The following is a 12,331-nucleotide window of genomic DNA, read 5'->3' on the forward strand; positions in this document are numbered from 1 at the left end:
ATAGGATATAGCTATAGTCTAATAGCAAGAACAGATCTGCAAACTGCTAAAAGATACAAGGCAGAGCAGAACCAAATGCTGTGGAGATTCAAGGAAGATGGCTTTGTTTCCCTGGAGGGTCCTGTAGATGATCGACAGGGCAATGGACATGTTTATGTTGCTCCTTTAGTAACAAGCCTCTTCATTCTGATTTGATGAGATGGGAGTGTGTCAAGTGGTGGCCTATTAACTTCTGTCTTCAGCTTAAAAAGAAAATACCTTTGAAAGGATTCCAGAAATGCTTTCCATGGACATCTCACCCATTAGTAGCCCCCAAAGCAAGACCATCACGTTGCTGCCCTGCTGTGTGATTTCTCAGGCCCCAGAGCACCATGCCCTGTAATTGCCTAGTCGTGAGTTTGTCTCTGTTCACCTGACCCCTCTGTACAGTCGGGACCATTTCTAACTTGGCTTTCTGGCCCTAGTTCCTAGCATAGTGTCTGGCATATAGTAGGGCTCACACATTCCATAAATATTTGGTGGATGAGGGAATTAGCAATGGATTCTGCTTTGGTTCCAGAGCAGAGATTTATTGGATTGCTTAATAGTGGTTCTCTGTTGTAATTCATGAGCATGAATGTGAATTGGCTGCTATTCAGATTAGTAAATATCTTCTGGTCAGGGACAGAGCTGTGGCTCCAAACCATCCAAGTACACAGCAGCAGCAGCCCCAAAAAGCTTGGAAGCTCTGCATGATGCCTCGAAAGTCATAAAATCATTACAGTGGTGACTTGTGTGCTTATAGTCCCGTTGTGCTCTGTAATCTGCAAATGAACTCGCATGGCATTGAGACTTTGGAAGAATTATCATCCTTAAGATTTAAATTGAACTGTGAATTTCAGAATTGCAGATAAGGATACAACAAAGAGTGAAAGCATTGCTGTCTTTTCTGCTTTCCCAGAATCTTGGTCCTAAAAAATAGAGAGTGATTGGGTGTGGGGAAGAGCTTCAACTCTAAGCAGCAGAAGAGAGGGTACCCTAAGTTCCTGTTAATATGCTCCACAGGGCACCAAAGTTTAGTTAGCTGTTTCTCTATGATCCTCCAAGCACATCCCCAGGTATATCTGGCCAGTGATGTGTATGGTTTAAATGTTGGGATCTGTGCAATTATCTTGGGATTGTATAGAATAGTGGTATATCCCAAAAGAAAAGATTGAAACGTTTACAGTTCTGGCTGCACAATACTTGCCCCAGAGTCCATGCTCAATACATACAAATTTGAATTACTGCTTTTGCTTATCTTTCTCCTTTGCCTTCAACTCAGTCATCAGAATTTCGCAAAATGCCTTATTTCCCCTGAACCTTGGGTCAATGTAATGAGTACAATTTAGCTTAATTGAATTTGCTTAGCTATTTGGTTTCTTGTTGTGAACAAAGTTCTCTGAAAAGGAATTTGGAAGAGAGAGATCTTGTTCTAGTGAACAGTTTGCAAACCAGGGAGTTACAGCCTCTAGTATACAATGAAGGCGAATGCCACAGAAAGCAAGGAAGGCAGGTTTTACAGCAAAAAGTTCCTTCCCAGGTTCCCAATCAGGTCCATTTATGCAAAGGAAGGCTAGGAACTTGCTTAGTTCTGATTGGTCAATGCAGCTGCATTCTGATTGGTTATTACAGCTGAGCTTTGATTGGTTGATGAAGCTGAGCCCTGAGTGGCTGAGGTGGGTGAGCTCTGATTGGTTGGTTCAGGTGAGGGCCGAAAACCTCAACTATGAAAATGTACAGGTTTTCAGGACACTCAGAGTAAAGGGCCAGTTGGCTCGATTGTAAATCCAGGTCCAGTTAGCCACTCAAGGTCTATGTTACAGGGCTGCTCTTTCAGATTCACACTATTTAAATACAGACCTGTCCTTGGGGAAGAGCTCCGTGAACGTGCACCCCCTGTGAATTTCCCTTTCTGGTCATTCTCTACCCCAGCACGTCGCACCCCCCACCTTCCTGTTCATTTCCTTCCTAGCATGGTTCACGCTTTCTAAGTTCCTGCTCATCTGTTTAAATGGTGAGTCTGGCTCTCCTGGTGGCGCGTGAGTTCTGAGGAGGCAGGAGACTCATGTGGTGGGCTCTCCTGCAGCCTCAAGACCTCACACTGTGCTGTGACTCAATAAATATTTGTTGGATGAAGGAATGCAGCCCATGATGCAAGTGAGCAGGCAGTGCCCGGGAAGCTGTGGAGCGGCACTCTCAGCAAGGTTTCCATAGCGAAAGCGAGGGTTGTGATGTTGTGTTCATTTCTTTCTAAAAGGCTTTCTAAAAAGCTTTCTGTTTAATTTCTGAAAACGAAGCCTAATGGTAACCCCTCTGGTAACACTTCTTGGTCCATGGAAGTACTAATTTAATGGATCCAGAGGTGCTGGAGCTACTTTGCTGTGTTCACTCAAGAATGTGATTTGCGTATGAAACTTCGGCCAGTTCAACTGTTGTTGCCTATTAAGAAACCTAGTAAAGCTCCCCCTTCTTTTCTGTGAAAGTGAACACCCTGCTACCTTTGTGTACTGACGGCTTTATAGTCATGTGACACAATCAAACATTAACTTGGTCTATCGATTGATTCTTGCCATCTATATAAATAGGAGAGGGTGAACCTCTGGCAGGAGCAAAGTCACCATGGCTGCGGAGTCCCGGGGCAGATGCCAGCTTGTCCTGGGCCTGCTGCTGTGTGTGCTGGGCCCAGTAGTGTCCCATGCTGGGAAGATACTCTTGGTCCCAGTGGATGGCAGCCACTGGCTAAGCATGCTTGGGATCATCCAGCAGCTGCAGCAGAGGGGGCATGAAATAGTGGTCCTAGCACCCGACGCCTCGATGTACATCACAGAGGGAGCTTTTTACACCTTGAAGACGTACCCTGTGCCATTCCAAAAGGAGGATGTGAGAGAGTCTTTTGTTAGTCTTGGGCATAATGTTTTTGAGAACGATTCTTTCCTGCAGCGTGTGATCAAAACATACAAGAAAATAAAAAAGGACTCTGCTATGCTTTTGTCTGGCTGTTCTCACTTACTGCACAACAAGGAGCTCATTGCCTTCCTGGCGGAAAGCAGCTTTGATGTCATGCTGACAGACCCTTTCCTTCCTTGTGGCCCCATCGTGGCCCAGCACCTGTCTCTGCCTACTGTATTCTTCTTGCATGCACTGCCATGCCACCTGGAATTTGAGGCTACCCAGTGCCCCAACCCATTCTCCTACGTGCCCAGGACTCTGTCCGCTAACTCAGATCGCATGACCTTCCTGCAGCGGGTGAAGAACATGCTCATTGGCTTTTCACAGAACTTTCTGTGCAACATTGTTTATTCCCCGTATGCAACCCTTGCCTCAGAATTCCTTCAGAAAGATGTAACTGTCCAGGACCTATTGAGCTCTGCAGCTATCTGGCTGTTTAGAAGTGATTTTGTGAAGGATTACCCCAGGCCCATCATGCCCAGTATGATTTTCCTTGGTGGGATCAACTGCCTGCTCAAAAATCCACTATCCCAGGTGTGTATTGGAGTGGGACCTTTACATGCATATATTCTTTCAGAGGTATTACTTTGGTTTGGTTAACTAACCCCAGATATATGTAGAGCGAGCATGCTGAGATACTTTAAAATGCCCTCTTTTGTTAATTTCTGACTCCTAGGCCTGAGTCTGTCTTTGGCATCATCTTCTGGATGATTTCTTTGTATCTGAGATTTTTGGAAAGCATGGCTTGGACGTTTTACTCTGTGTGCTCCAGTGGATAGTAATCATTTAGAAACAACAAGCTGTTAAATGCCATAAGCACAGAATGCTGGATTTGGGACACCTTGCAGAAAACTTAATTGAAGGCTGCACCTTGCCCTGGATTCAGTCGGGCAGACAAAGTTCAGGACTGATGAAATCATGCTTTGATGATAGATCCTGGTAATAAAAGTTACCTTTGTGATCCTGGTTAAAACTCCAGTTTCTAAATATTCCAATAAGAAGCTGGATTTTGCATTCCCTTCTCTTCCAGTGAGTGAATCACCAGTCAGGTTCTGACAGGATACAGAAAGGTCATGGGTTTCATTCTCATGCCATTGCGTACATTTTTCACTCACAGAGTTTGAGGTATGCAAAAAGTAGCGTTCACATCCTCATCTAAATCTCAGCAGAGAGGATAGAGAAGAACAGGAGAGACTCCTTCAGGTGGAGGGCTAGGGAAGGACTCTCTGAGGAGGTGACATTTCAGTGAGCGTTCATTCATTTATCCTTTGAAGATTGGCTGAGGATCTACTGGCAGCCCAGGTACTTCCCAAGTGCTGGGTCTGGCTCCCATTAAGGGACTGATAATCACCCTCGGAGAGCACCAGACCTTATTTTCACTATACCTCCAACATGACTTGCATGTTACTTTTTAAAATTTCCTGTGCAGTTTCCTTCATAGCACATCAAATATGGCAGTCGCTTCACTTAAGATAATTGTTGATTGTCCGCTTCACATCATGAGCCCTGTGGGGGCACATGTGACTTTGCATTAATCACATCCACTGGATGCTGCCTCCTCAACACCTGCCAATGGGTCTGCATGTGTTTGGCGCCCCACAAATATCAGCACCTAAGGCACAGAATAGGTGCTCACCAAATACGTGATAAATGAACGAATGAGAAGAAAGGTGCCAACTGAGGTTGGGTTACTGGGTAGAGAGTACTCCCCAATAGCTCTTTATAGTTCTTTGTACTCCAGCTGTTACATACCAATATATATACACACATACAGAATTTTTTGGCTGCTTTTTCTACAAAATAGAGTAAGAGTGCATCCCCACTGCTCACTTACCAATATGTCATGGATATTACTCCAGTTTTAAATATTATGACTCTTTAAACTACGAAACAGTATTTCATGGTATTTGTGTACCACACACAGTGTATTCCACTAGGGATCTAATCTAGTTCCCCACAGAGGAACATTACAATTTGTATTACAGGATTTTTTGTTGTTGTGACTTTAAACACTTCCTTTAAAAAGATAAAATATTTCGTAGTTTAAAAAACGTTTGTTCTGTTTCTTTCTCAATCATCTTTTCTTAGGTGTTTTACAGGTTTTTTGGGGTCATTACTGTGAATGTTATTTTTTCCATTTCTATCTCTAGCTGATTACTCACTATTCAGGTATCTCATCAAAATATTGATTTTCATAGTAAAAATAATAGACAGTCATTTGCTGATAAAGAAATTTTGGTTTCTTCTGTTCTAAATTCCATGCCAAATATCAGGATTATTGAATTTATTAGAATCTCTAAAAACAGCTGAATAATTTTGGCAATAGCAAAGATTCCCTATTTTAATAGAAATTGATTATCATTTCATTATTTTGAATTATGTTGGTCATTGTTTTCTGGCAATAGTCTTTATTGATTTAAATAATTTCCTTCTTTATGTGAGGATGTTTATAGGAGAGGCACCGAACTTTATCAGCTGGCTTTCTGGCATTTATTGACATAACCACAAATGTCTGAGTGGTGAATTGTGTGGACTGCATATTGGTTGTTGCCTTGTTTGGTGCAAGCAGGCTTAGGTGTGAAAATATCTTTGTAAATTGTATCTTTTAGTAACCTTCTTTGTCTTGTTGAATGTTTTAATCTGAAATTCCGCTTTTTACATATTAATATCACCACTCCTGTATTATTTTTGTTTACACTTCCCTGGCGCATCTTTAGTACTGCTTTGTTGTCAAGCTTTCTTCCTTTTTAAACAACATAGAGCTGGTATTGTTAATCTGCTTAGACTGTTGCTTTAATAGTGCATTTTGTCTGTTTGAGTCTAACAATTGATAGATTTGATTGTAACTCTCTCGGTTTACTATGTTTAGTTGACTTTGCCATTCTCCCTTTTCTGGATTTTTACTGGTTGATCAAGTTACTATTTTTATTTTTTCCTTTGTTAACTGAACATGCTACTTTAGACTTCCCTTCCTCTTGTGGTGATTGTCCTATGCTCAATACTCTTGATAAAACTCCTGAACTTTAAGAAGAAAGATAAAACCTTTATTGCACAAAGAAGTCCATAGAGAAAGCACAGCCTAGCATTGGCATGTCTTTGGTGTGTCTGAAGGAAAAGAGATAGCGGAACAACTTTGGGAGAAAAGGAATGAAACTCAAGAATTCCAGGATGTCGCTCCCCTGCCAGGGTGAGATAGCAGTGATTCACAGATGACAATCACAATGTTAGGTCTGAGAAAAACAACCAAATGTAAGATTAGTGAGGACAGAGACTTCGAGATGGCCAGGAGAGGAAAGCTTGGGAGCAGGGAAGGTTGAGATATATGTGGGTTACTGAGAATGCATCATGGTGAAGTCACAGGTGTCCAACATGGTGTCTAAGTGCTAAAGAAGAATTCTGGAAAAAAGAAATGCATTTGGGAAGGGAAAATCTTATTAAAAGCCTAAACTAAAAATACAAAATTCTTAGTAAAATTTTGGAGTTATATGTCTCATTTTGGGTGGGGAAGTCTCATCAGAGCAGGGAAATTCTCTCATTCAGAGCGATCTCATCTTTTTTTGGACAATGGTGGGGGATTGGAGTGTTATTTTTAGTTAATATGTTGCTTCACTCTTTAGTTATTCCAGTAGCTGTGAAATCAGGGCAAAGTTTAAGGGATGCTTTGCCAAGTAGGGGATGGACTACACCTTTATTGAGCCTCATAAGAGCTGGTTCAGGTAGGAGTTGGCCATGATAACAACTTCTCTGCAGTTTGCCCTGTGTGAATCTCTACATGAACTCTTGTGCCATTTAAACTTTCGTGATATCCAGCTATTTAACTTCGGACCTTTATGGACCTGTGGGTTCAATTTTGTGTGAATCACATCCTGCTGATTGCTGAATGGGCATGGGAGGGTGTACAAAGAGAAGTACTTAGATTCAGCCCTTTCCAGGTGAGCTTCAGAGTAAAGAGTGGGTTTCGTGAAGGAGCAAAGGCCCTAGGAAATTTAGGCAAGCCATTTACCATCACTCAGAAGAAAGAGCTTGAAGAGCACTTGGGAATGAGCTGTCTCTCTCCAAGAAAGAAAGAGAGAGAGAGAGGAGAGAGATGTAGTGCAGACCCTAGGGAGGAAGGACTTCATAAAATCATCCTCAGGATGTTCTTGCTACAAACCAAAAATGCAGCATGGTGGTGGAGAGGATGACTCACCCCAGGGAAAAGGCCAAGACACAGCCCTTATGAATCAGAGGACTCACGAAGGCCTGGGGCTGGTGAGGGTGGCAGGGAGATGGGGCTTACCTTACGAGAAGGATGGTCAGTGTCTGGGGCTTTCCTGGTCATGTTCCGAATCAGGCTTGGCAGGAGACCTGCTGTGCAAACTGTGTTTGCTGAGCCCTGTCAGAGGTCTCAGCATCTAGGGTGTCTCACATCTAGGGTGACCAGCATCCTGGCTTCCCCAGGACTGTTCAGGTTCTAGCCCTGTAAGTCACATGTCCCAGGGAACCCCCCGGTTCTGGGCAAGCCCTGCCACATCACACAATCTTCTTAGCTCCCTCAGTGTTTTTTAGAAACATAAAACCATTAGACCCAATAATCATATTACTGGGTATATACCCAAAGAAATACAAACCATTCTAATATAAAGACACATGGACATGCATGTTTATTGCAGCACTATTTACAATAGCAAAGTCATGGAACCAACCCAAATGCCTATCAACGACAGATTGGATAAAGAAAATATGGTACATATACACCATGGAATACCATGCAGCCATAACAAGGAATAAGATTGTGTTGTTTGCAAGGACATGGATGAAGCTGGAAGCCATCATCCTCAGCAAACTAACACAGGAACAGAAAACCAAACACCACATGTTCTCACTCTCAAGTGGGAGTTGAACAATGAGAACACATGGACACAGTGGGAAGAACACACAACAGGACCTGCTGGGGATTATGGGGCGAGGGGAGGGAACTTAGAGGATGGGTCAATAGGTGCAGCAAACCACCACAGCATATGTATGCCTATGTAACAAACCTGCACATTCTACACATGTATTCCAGAACTTAAAGTAAAATATATATAATAATAATAAACCCATAAAACAATTTGAGAGATTCTTGGGAGATTCAGTGGACCACTGAAAATCTACAGTGGGAAAAGAATTGCCATGCTGATGAAACAGGAAAAGTGTCTTTGTCCCCCTCACAGGTCATGTGACATGGGACGTGGCTCACTTTCTCAGTTCCCCGCTGCCCAGACCTCTCGGGAAGCATACAGACAGGCAGGTTGTGGGGCTCTGACTCCACGGCAGTGTCTAGGGGTGGATGCTTACTGCTCCTGAAGCCCTAGTGGGCGTGTGGTAGTGTGCTCTTTTAGTTTTACCATCTATAGGTGGCTTGTGTTAGTCAGCTCAATTACACCCTCTACCTTGTCCCAAGGACAGAGGGCTTTCTGTATTCTGGGGTTCTTGCCTTGGTGTACCAGAAGAATCAGATCACACCTGAGTTTGGAAAATGAGTGCAAGGATTTATTGAGTGGAGGTAGCTCTCAGCAGATGGGGGAAGCGAGAAGGGGATGGAGTAGGAAGGCTTTCCCCTGGAGTTGGGCTGCTTACTGGCCTAGGTCCTCCTCCAACTGCCTCAGCCAAACTCTACGTCATTCTGCTGGTCGGTGGCCTGCCAACGTGCCAGTGCCTGTTAAGTTCCTCTTGACATCCAGCCTGTGTGTCTGCCTGCTAGGGTCTTGGGGTTTTTATAGGCACAGGATGGGGGTGTAAGCAGGCGAGGGTGGTTTCGGGAAATGCAACATTTGGGCAGGAAAACAAAAATGCCTGTCCTTGCCTAGGTCCGTGGGCATAGGCCTGGAGGTGGAGCCCTCACCAGGGACCACACCGTCTTCTACCCAGCACTTCCCCACGTTCATACCATTTAAAGGGACCACGCCCTTCCCAGCTCTTCCCTTCCCTATCACTGATGCCTTGCTCTCTGTCCTCTAAGTGGAATTGTCACTGTGTGTATGTACAGGTGTGTGCATGCGTGTGCATGTACCTGTGCTTTTCTTTTGGAAAATTAGCACATTACCTGGATTTTGCATCTCAAGGAAGAAGCCCATAGATAATTCTGTAAGCAAGAAGCCTTCCTCCTTTAGAAGGAAGTAAAGGAGAGGAAAGTACTGTAAAACTTGCATGTTAATATTTTTTACTCTATTTCAAACACATGTGCCTTTAATCATATTCTTAAGAAGAAGATATGTAATTCATAACTTACTGTATGTAGTCCTCAAATAATATGAGAAAAAAATTAACTGAAAATTTCTCTTCTGGCTCTAGGAATTTGAAGCCTACGTTAATGCTTCTGGAGAACATGGAATTGTGGTTTTCTCTTTGGGATCGATGGTCTCAGAAATTCCAGAGAAGAAAGCTATGGAAATTGCTGATGCTTTGGGCAAAATCCCTCAGACAGTAAGAAGATTCTATACTATGGCCTCATATCTGTTTTCACAGGAGCTCTAGCCCCAGACTTCCAGCTTCTAGATTAATTCTCTTAGTTGGAACTTCAGACAGCTTTTCCCTGCCACTTCCCAACTATTAACCCAAAGGTTTTTGGCCGTGGTTGTTGTCATTGTTTTCAGTTTGACTCTCAAATACTCAAACTATGATCCGCTGCACTCGGAAGGCTGATTTTTTCTAAGAGACTCAAAAGTGTATTAGGAAGAATTTATTTAAAAATAAAATAAATAGGATATTGTTTCTTCATATTAAATAGAAGTATTTCTCCAAAAAGCTGTTGGTTAGGACATTGAATTTATGTCTTATATTTCTGCTGTTATAGCTCTACATCACTTGTTTTATTAAGCAAACTTTCCCTTGAAGTGCAGGAAAGTGAAAAAATCCTAAGTGTACAGCTCAATAAATTTTCACAAATTCATGTAGTGCATATACCAAATAAACCTCCAAAACAAGACACTGAAAGTTGCCAGTCCTCAGAAGCCTTCATAGTACTGAGTCTCCTACTCTGCTGAAGGTTATGTTCCTTCAGAGGACCCCCTATTTCTAGTTAGTATAGCAGATTTGTTTTTTAGTCATATTATGTTCTTTCTTTCCATTCTGTTCTTTTTGTCCTCCAAGGTCCTGTGGCGGTACACTGGAACCCGACCATCGAATCTTGCGAACAATACGATACTCGTTAAGTGGCTACCCCAAAATGATCTGCTTGGTATGTTGGGAGATTGGAGGGTCAAATTAAGAAAATGGCTTAAGCACAGCTGTTCTAAAGGATTGTTGAGCTTGAAAATATTACGGCCAACATATCCTACACAGCTTTTTATCTAGTGGGGCATCTCAACCCACATTTTCTTCTGGAAATTTCTGCAAGGGCATGTGAGTAACACTGAGTCTTTGGAGTGTTTTCAGAACTTAGATGTGTCAGACTGTGAAACTCAGAGACGTGACTGCTGACATCCTCCCTATTTTGCACCTCAGCTCACCCGAAGACTCGTGCCTTTATCACCCATTCTGGCTCCCACGGTATTTATGAAGGCATATGCAATGGCGTTCCCATGGTGATGATGCCCTTGTTTGGTGATCAGATGGACAATGCAAAGCGCATGGAGACTAAGGGAGCTGGCGTGACCCTGAATGTTCTTGAAATGACTTCTGAAGATTTAGAAAATGCGCTAAAGGCAGTCATCAATGACAAAAGGTAACACAGAAGATATAGAAGAACACTGTACCTCGGCCATGGCATTCAGGCATTCATGATAAGCTGTTTCAAGTATGAAAACATTTATGTAGCATTTAATAGCATTGTTTCAAACATGAAAACAAATACATAAAAATCTGGATTTTTTTCTTTTGTTTTGAGATGGAGTCTTGCTCTGTCACCCAGGCTGGAGTGCAGTGGTGTGATGTTGGTTCACTGCAACCTCCACCTCCTGTGTTCAAGGAATTCTCCTGCCTCAGCCTCGCAAATAACTGGGATTACAGGTGCCCGCCACCACACCTGGCTAATTTTTGTATTTTTTTTAGTAGAAATGGTGTTTCACCACGTTGGCCAGGCTTGTCTCGAACTCCTGACTTCAGGTGATCCACCTGACCTCGGCCTTCCAAAGTGCTGGGATTATAGGCATGAGCCACCGTGCCTGACCTGGATTTATAAGTAAGATAATTTAGAGATTATTATTCACTTTATAAAAGGATCCTTTAATTCCTACATAATTTATCATAAAATTTATTTAAAATTGTATTTTCCCTGGTAGATTTAAAACGCCAATTTATATAAAAAAGTTGACATAATAGATATCTGATCCATACATTACTGCACAGAAAGAAGTACTATAAGAAGTATCCTTGAGAGAAAAACAACTCAAATGCTTAGAAGTACAGCTTTTCGCAGCACTGGAACCTGTGAGAAATTTTGTCCATGGAGTTTATGAATGAGGGAGCTATAAGATATCACAGACAAAGGCTTTGAATAAAAGCAAAGGCAAATTTGTTCAAACATGGCCCTGAAAGTGGTTCAAAAGGCAAGTGATTTCTGCATGAAAATTAGTATATTACTGTCAGGCTCACTGGTAATAGGCTTATCAGAACATTCTGGGAAGAAGTGGTGGCCATGGTGGATTTCATCCAGCAATAGATAGTTGGATTTATTGTTGGATGAAATCCAACAATGGCATTCCCCCATGCTGTGCCTATAAAAACCCCAAGACCCTAATAGGAAGATGATGTTTAACATGATTTATGGCCAAACACTAATATTATGTTATAATAATGTTTCCAAATAACACTACAGGTATATTTAAAGACAGTGTATGAGGCTGTTCTTGCATTGCTGTAAAGAAATACCCAAAACTGGGTAATTTATAAAGAAAAGAGCTGATGAAGCTGCTTCTTGTTTATACATGCGTGTGTGTTTGTGCATGTGGGTATGCTCATGTGTGGGTGTACACATGTGCATTCAAATGAGTGTGTGTGTGTGTGTGTGTGTGTGTGTGTATGAGAATGTCAGTTGCTTTCACCTGTGGTTACTTCCTTTCAAAGGAAGTAACAGCCCGGAAGACAGACGGGAAGAGGGGGAACATGTTCAGTTGAGAGGAAATAGAACACAGAGGGACACACCAGCTTGAGCAAGGGATAACAGGGGAGGACTGATGACTGACTTCCCACCTTTGAGGTGCTAATGTGTGTGTGGTGCCACTGGATAAAAGAGTAAAGTTGGCTGGGCACCATGGTACACACCTGTAGTCCCAGCCATTCAAGAGGCTGAGGTAGGAGGATTGCATGAGCCCAGAAATTGGAGGCTGTTGTGAGCCATGATCATGCCACCACATTCCAGCAGCCTGGGCAATAGAGTGAGACCCTGTCTCAAAAAAAA

General features: G+C 42.6%; 1 protein-coding gene across 9 annotated transcripts in view; it reads left to right on the forward strand.

Annotated features, from left to right (window-relative positions):
* The window catches only part of LOC108310640 (UDP-glucuronosyltransferase 1-6), an 85,234-nt gene that overhangs the window by 69,520 nt on the left and 3,383 nt on the right, over positions 1-12,331 (forward strand). For 8 of the 9 annotated variants that reach the window (XM_017537706.2, XM_037741749.1, XM_017537705.2 and 5 more), the window contains 3 exons: positions 9,286-9,417; positions 10,084-10,171; positions 10,438-10,657. In XM_017537706.2, the coding sequence (XP_017393195.1) occupies positions 9,286-9,417; positions 10,084-10,171; positions 10,438-10,657 (440 nt within the window). Of the gene's footprint in view, positions 1-2,606; positions 3,505-9,285; positions 9,418-10,083; positions 10,172-10,437; positions 10,658-12,331 lie in introns of those variants that run through there. The other variant, XM_017537703.2, reaches the window with a different exon arrangement.

The sequence above is a fragment of the Cebus imitator genome, unplaced genomic scaffold (genome assembly GCF_001604975.1).
Source record: "Cebus imitator isolate Cc_AM_T3 unplaced genomic scaffold, Cebus_imitator-1.0 Scaffold106, whole genome shotgun sequence".
In the NCBI taxonomy this organism is placed as follows: Eukaryota; Metazoa; Chordata; class Mammalia; order Primates; family Cebidae; genus Cebus; species Cebus imitator.